Genomic DNA, 6,000 nt, shown 5'->3' with positions numbered 1-6,000 from the left:
GCAGTAGCGCAGACTTTCCTGGTTGTTTGGTTGGTGGCTATGCTGCCCGGTGGGAGAGACCTCCCCCGCTCTATCGCCATTTTGGTGCACATTGTATTCCCTTGGAACCAATTACGTACTATACGCTGTGCTTGTATTACTCAAACCATTTGGCTAAATCAAAATGTCTCCTAATGTCTTTAATAGAGAATTTTGATACAGCCATTAAATCGGGTAGTACAAAACAGACTTTAGTTCGACCTAATGTCTGATCGATCGGTTGTGGGGACATATGCCATATATACGACCGATCTAATCCATTTTTTCAGACCACATTATGTGCAATATACGAAAGCATATGGTGAAGTTTGAAGTTTCAATCTGATCAATTGAGTAAGATATGACAAAAGCCCTCTGTTTTGAAAAATCGGTTGTATGCGGGATATATGCTAAAGTCGTCCGATCCCGCCGGTTCCGACAAATGTCTAATCGGACACCCAATACCCGCTCACCAAATTTCGTCAAGATATCTCAAAGATTTAGGGACAGACGGAAATGACTAAATCAAATCAGCTCTTCGTCCTGATCATTTGGGTATACTTATTGGTGGGTCTATCCATTTTCCTTTAAGGACTTAGAATTTCGAGATTCCTAACAAAGTTAATATACCATTTCATTTTCATGATAGTTATTAATATCTCACAAGCCTACCAGTACCCTTAAAAACATATTTAACAGAACCAAGTCAAAAATACCGGAAATGGACAAAAGTAATGTCATTTATAAAATCCCATATAATTGAAACCAGAAAGAGCTCTGCAACAAGATATACGTTGGTACAACCAAATCAAATAATGCCCAAATTCATTTACACATAAAACACCGCTTACGGCACACTGTGCATTGAGCGGACACTCCCCAAATTTCTTTAAAGCATCCATCTTACAGCAAGAAACAATTACTCCAAGCATTTCTCGCTGAAAATATTATAATGCAACGAATTTACTGCAACTCCACCCATTTGCAATCCTCTGCCAACGTTCGCATCGCCAAACTGTTGAATAAATAAATCTAATACTGAATAATGGAAAAATGGCCTTTATTAAAGTACTTCACAATAACACTTATACTTTGCAACGAATAGCTTGCTTAATAACCAAACTGATTGATAGCTCAAAAGAAACCGACTTCCAGCGCTTCAACATTTGCTGCTTTTTATACTCTCTGATTTCCTCGTTCGCATCTTCTAGGCGCTTCCATTTCCAGAATCTACTAGTTGGCCATCAGCTCTCAAATTTCTCAGCTGTAACTACAATTGCACGATTTTATATCTTCTCTCATTGTATACTTTCAGGAGTATCTCAGATATATGCATGTGGTTGTGCCTTGCTTCTCAGCTGCGTGTACCTACATATGTGTAGACATAATGATTGATTCGTTTATGTAGATACAAGTGACTGTCTGCTTTATTGTTGTTGTGACTTCATTTACTTAGCATCAGACTAGGGATGTGAGTATCACTCAAATTCGTCACAATATATTATAAACATTCCGCCAAATATACGATTAAACTATAACGCTGACACGGACAACATCGCGCACCTTTACTGACATTTAATTATAAATAAATGAGGACAAAACTCCACAACTAAGTAAGAGGACGTGTTAATTGATGTACGTCATTTATTATTACTTGTTTTTATCAATATTTTGTTTATAGAACGTTATTTGTTTATATAAATTTTTAAGTTTATATCCCTCAGGAATGTTACCGCTGAGTAACCGTAATATATCAGAATTTTTTCCAAAAAAAATGGTGGCTTTATTTTATTTTAATTGAACTCGAGCCGGCAAAACAAATATAAATATATTGATTCCTCATATTTAAAACGTTGATTTTGTTTCTCAGATTCTTCAAATAACTTATTCTCAACAAGAGTCATTCTGAGATCTTTTTCATCTCGCGGTTCTAGCGCCGTGATGAATGTATCATATGCTCGGTAAACTGCAAGACAGACCAATCATCCTTTGCATACTTACAGCTGCTTATCCGCACCATCTGCGTATCTTCAACCGCCGGTTCAATAATAATTGAAGCATCCGTACCTCTCTGCTTCCATGAGGCATCTCGACATGCAGGAACAGGACATTCAATGACATCCCAAACCTTTTGCTTCTTCATAATAAGCTGCATTCTATATTTCCACAGCTCGTAGTTATCGCGATAAAATTTCGTAATCGCCAACCTTAGATCAGTAATATCGTAAAGTATGAATAGAATTACCGATACACATTTAAAAAATTCCACAAAAAGTATTAACTTGTAACAAAAAAATTCTATATTTTGTGTTCAGATCCAATTACAAGAATGAGAAGAAATTTCAGTATTATAATAAAATTACTTACAATTACAAATGCTAACTAGATGTTTTTAATATACAACAAGTATGTATATGCAAATGTAAATTAGATATTAATCAAAAATATTTAACACTTAACACCTTCCGCCTTTTTCGCCTGTTTCTCCCGTTCTTTAAGCAGCTTCTTCAGCTGCTTTGTGACTGACTCTCCATAACCTCCGCAATCCTTATGAAGGGCCGGTACGAGTTCCTTCGTGGAAATACCTTTGTCTTTTAAAGCATTCAAGTAAACTTTTTTAACTTTATTGGACGGTTTAAGGTCTCGTGTATATATCGAAATGTATTCTAAATTTTGGAAACGAAACTAATGTTATAAATATGTTTATATGTGATTTTTGAACGACATGTAAAATTGTGATTACGTTCTTCCATTTGTCCTTCATTTTTCGAAATTTATTAAAGGTATAAATGGATTGTTGAACTCCATGAATGAATCCATTACGTAGACTTTTGGTTCAGGGAATATGTTAAAGATATGTGTGGGAATATTCGAATTTGGTATGTTAGCGAAATTATTACGATGTTGGGCCATCTTCAGTATCATTGTTTTTTCTGCTTTCCATCATATTGTTGAAAAAATAGCAAAAACCTATTGCAAATACAACTACACCAAGCCCAACAAAACAGCTGTATTTTGCTTAATGTTTGACGTATCTCAATTTGAGAGTTGGTGAAAATCCCATATTCAAAATATGCGATTCTTTCTAGAGCTAACGTTGTGAACAAGGCTAACGTTAATTTGGGATTTTCAATTAGAGTTCTCAAACTCATCACAAACATGGAATAGTCTGGAATCAAAGCAATTTTCTTACATGTTTCTTAAGTTGTAGTGAAGTTTGAAAATTTTTTAAAAGCGTCTTTGCTTTCAAAAGTTGAACAATGCAGAAAATCAAATTGGGAGCTAAATTTTTCTACAAGTTTTGAGAATTTTTGTTCTGTTGCTTGCTCGGAAAAATCCGCAAAATAAATTTATTCTTTATTACCTATCAATTTGATCATTGATTGCATTGAAAAATAGTTAGTAGTTTGAAAAATGTTTAAAAATGTATTAGATAAAAATAAGTAGACATATTGTTTGAAAAAAAAAAAAAAAAAAAATAACAAAAATATTTTATAAAAAAAATAGTTAAACAAATGAATTTAATTAAATTATTAAAATAAATAACAGGAAAAGTTTTGTATAAAAATTAGTAATTCAAAAAATTGTATTAAAAAAATAATACAAAATAAATTATTTAAATAAAATTCAAAAATTTGTAAAAATTTTAGCAAATAAATTAACAAATTATTTTTTATATGTTTGTATCTTTAATGGTGTATTCAATTTTACTTAAGATTCTTTATGAATTAATGAGCTTAAAGTCGATAAATGACAATTGTTATTCAATTATTATTTTTGGTTTTATTAGGAAAAACTGAAAAGAAGTTTTCGAAATGGTACCATCGCAATATACCAGTAAATGTTTCCTTCTTTTCAGTTTTTCCCAATAAAACCAAAAATAATAATTGAATAATAATTGACATTTATCGACTTTAAGCTCATTAATACTTAAAAAACTTAAGTAAATTATTTTTCTATAAAAGTTTTTAATGTAAAAAAGAATTTATGAGACAATTGGTAAAGAAGTAAAAAAAAAAAATAATAAAATTTGTTCATACCAAGTAAAGGTGTCTAAGTTCGGGTGTAACCGAAATTTATATACTCAACGTGAGCTTCAATTGTACATTTCATTTCACATAAATTACTTTTCTACATAACATGTGGCACCGCCAGTTTAAAAGAAAAATGTTTCCCCATTTACTCTTACAGTAAAACTTGATAAGTGAAATATCATTGATTCAAAACTATCTTTTGCTAAATTATAACCTATTGCTCTAGTCTACGACCCTTTTAAACTTGTTTTATATCTGAGTTGTCGTGGTCTATAACCGATCCCGTCCATTTTTACTAGAAATATTTTCTGCTATAAGGAAAATATGTGTACACAATTTCATTACGATATGTAAATTTTTCTTTGAGTTATGGCTCCCGAAATATAAAAAATTGCTTAGTCATAAAAGGGGCGGTGCACCGCCCATTTTTTTAAATTTTAAGTTTTCCCTATTTATTGTTCTAAATCCACATGGCAAATGAAATACCATAGATATAAAGCTCTTTTTTGCAAAGACATAGCATATTTTATTCGTCCACGACCATTTTAAAAATCTTTTATATAAAAGTGGGCGTGGTTTTTAACCGATGTCGTTAATTTTTCTTCAAAGCATTCCTTATAATAAGGCAATTTTGTTACGGTAGGTTTAACGATTTTTGATTTATGATTAATAATATTTGTAAAATTGATTTTATCATAAGTGGGCGTTGCCACGCCCATTTAAAAAAATTTTTCCAAATTTTTGTCAAGAGTCTCAATGTCAAATTTCAACATTCTAGGCGTATTATTTACTAAATAATCAGATTTTTTGTGTTTTACAAAATGTTATATATATAAAAAGCGGGCGTGGTTATCATCCGATTTCGCTCATTTTCAATACCAATCTATTCTGGGTCCAGATAAGCTCGTGTACCAAATTTGGTGAAGGTATCTCAATATTTACTCAAGTTATCGTGTTTACGGACAGACGGACGGACGGACATGGCTCAATCAATTTTTTTCGATACTGATGATTTTGATATATGGGAGTCTATATCTATCTCGATTCCTTTATACCTGTACAACCAACCGTTATCCAATCAAAGTTAATATACTCTGTGTGCAAAGCACGCTGAGTATAAATACGAAGAACGTTTCTTAAATAAAACTAAAACAAAAATAAGTAAACAAGTTTTTTTACTCCTTACATTGCACGAAACTATGGACTCATTCATCCTATGTGAGGTCATAACGGACCGGCCAGATCAACTATACATTGCAATACATTTTAAAATATATGTCCTGTATGTGAGAGAATCGTGCTAGCGTGTACTCCTATATATTCTTTACTGCCTTTATCGCGTAGAGAATGAGAATAAGTCGGCTGAAATAACTTTAAGTAAAATAAGACATTGTCCAAAAAACTTTAGATTTGAAAAGGTTTTCACTAGCACTGATTTTCCACCAATCAGAAAACCGCTTCTATTTATACTTATATCGCTCAAAAGATCTAGCAGACCATTCGCTTTCGGTGACGAACATGCTTAATAGGGACCTGGTTTGGCGGCGTTCGGACATAGACACAAATCGAAATGCTTATTCAAAACAAAAAGTACTAACCGGAGTATCTACGCGAAAATTCATGGCAGTAATAGAAGATGACATATTTTTCGTAATCAACATTTAGAATTTTGTGATTAACAGGCCAAGCTGCAAAATATAAATAAAATTTATAGTTTAGATTTCTTAGAAATACATGATTATAATAACATACCGTCTCCATCATATTCAAATTGAACTTGTCCCTCCGAAACTAATATAAGTGTCCTGGTTCTATGATCTACGGTCCCGCTAATAGATGTGAAAAATGCATGTTAAACTGTTGTGTATATTTTCAAAGTAAACAACAAGAAGAATATGTGAACGCTACTGCGATTTTAAAGAGAAAGCGAGACGCCTTTGCAGGAGGA

At 32.4% G+C, this 6,000-nt stretch overlaps 1 protein-coding gene across 1 annotated transcript in view; it reads right to left on the bottom strand.

Moving 5' to 3' along the window:
• Window positions 1-2,295: 2,295 nt before the first annotated feature.
• The window catches only part of LOC137242864 (uncharacterized), a 41,646-nt gene continuing 37,941 nt past the window's right edge, over window positions 2,296-6,000 (bottom strand). Inside the window, exons 4-6 of the mRNA XM_067770117.1 lie at window positions 5,805-5,881; window positions 5,651-5,740; window positions 2,296-2,684 (exon numbers count right to left, since the gene is read on the bottom strand). Coding sequence (XP_067626218.1) covers window positions 2,467-2,684; window positions 5,651-5,740; window positions 5,805-5,881 — 385 coding nt within the window. The 3' untranslated portion in view covers window positions 2,296-2,466. The remainder of the gene's footprint in view (window positions 2,685-5,650; window positions 5,741-5,804; window positions 5,882-6,000) is intronic.

Source organism: Eurosta solidaginis, chromosome 2, assembly GCF_040869045.1.
Source record: "Eurosta solidaginis isolate ZX-2024a chromosome 2, ASM4086904v1, whole genome shotgun sequence".
Classification (NCBI taxonomy): Eukaryota; Metazoa; Arthropoda; class Insecta; order Diptera; family Tephritidae; genus Eurosta; species Eurosta solidaginis.
This window is presented reverse-complemented; position numbering and strand designations above follow the sequence as displayed.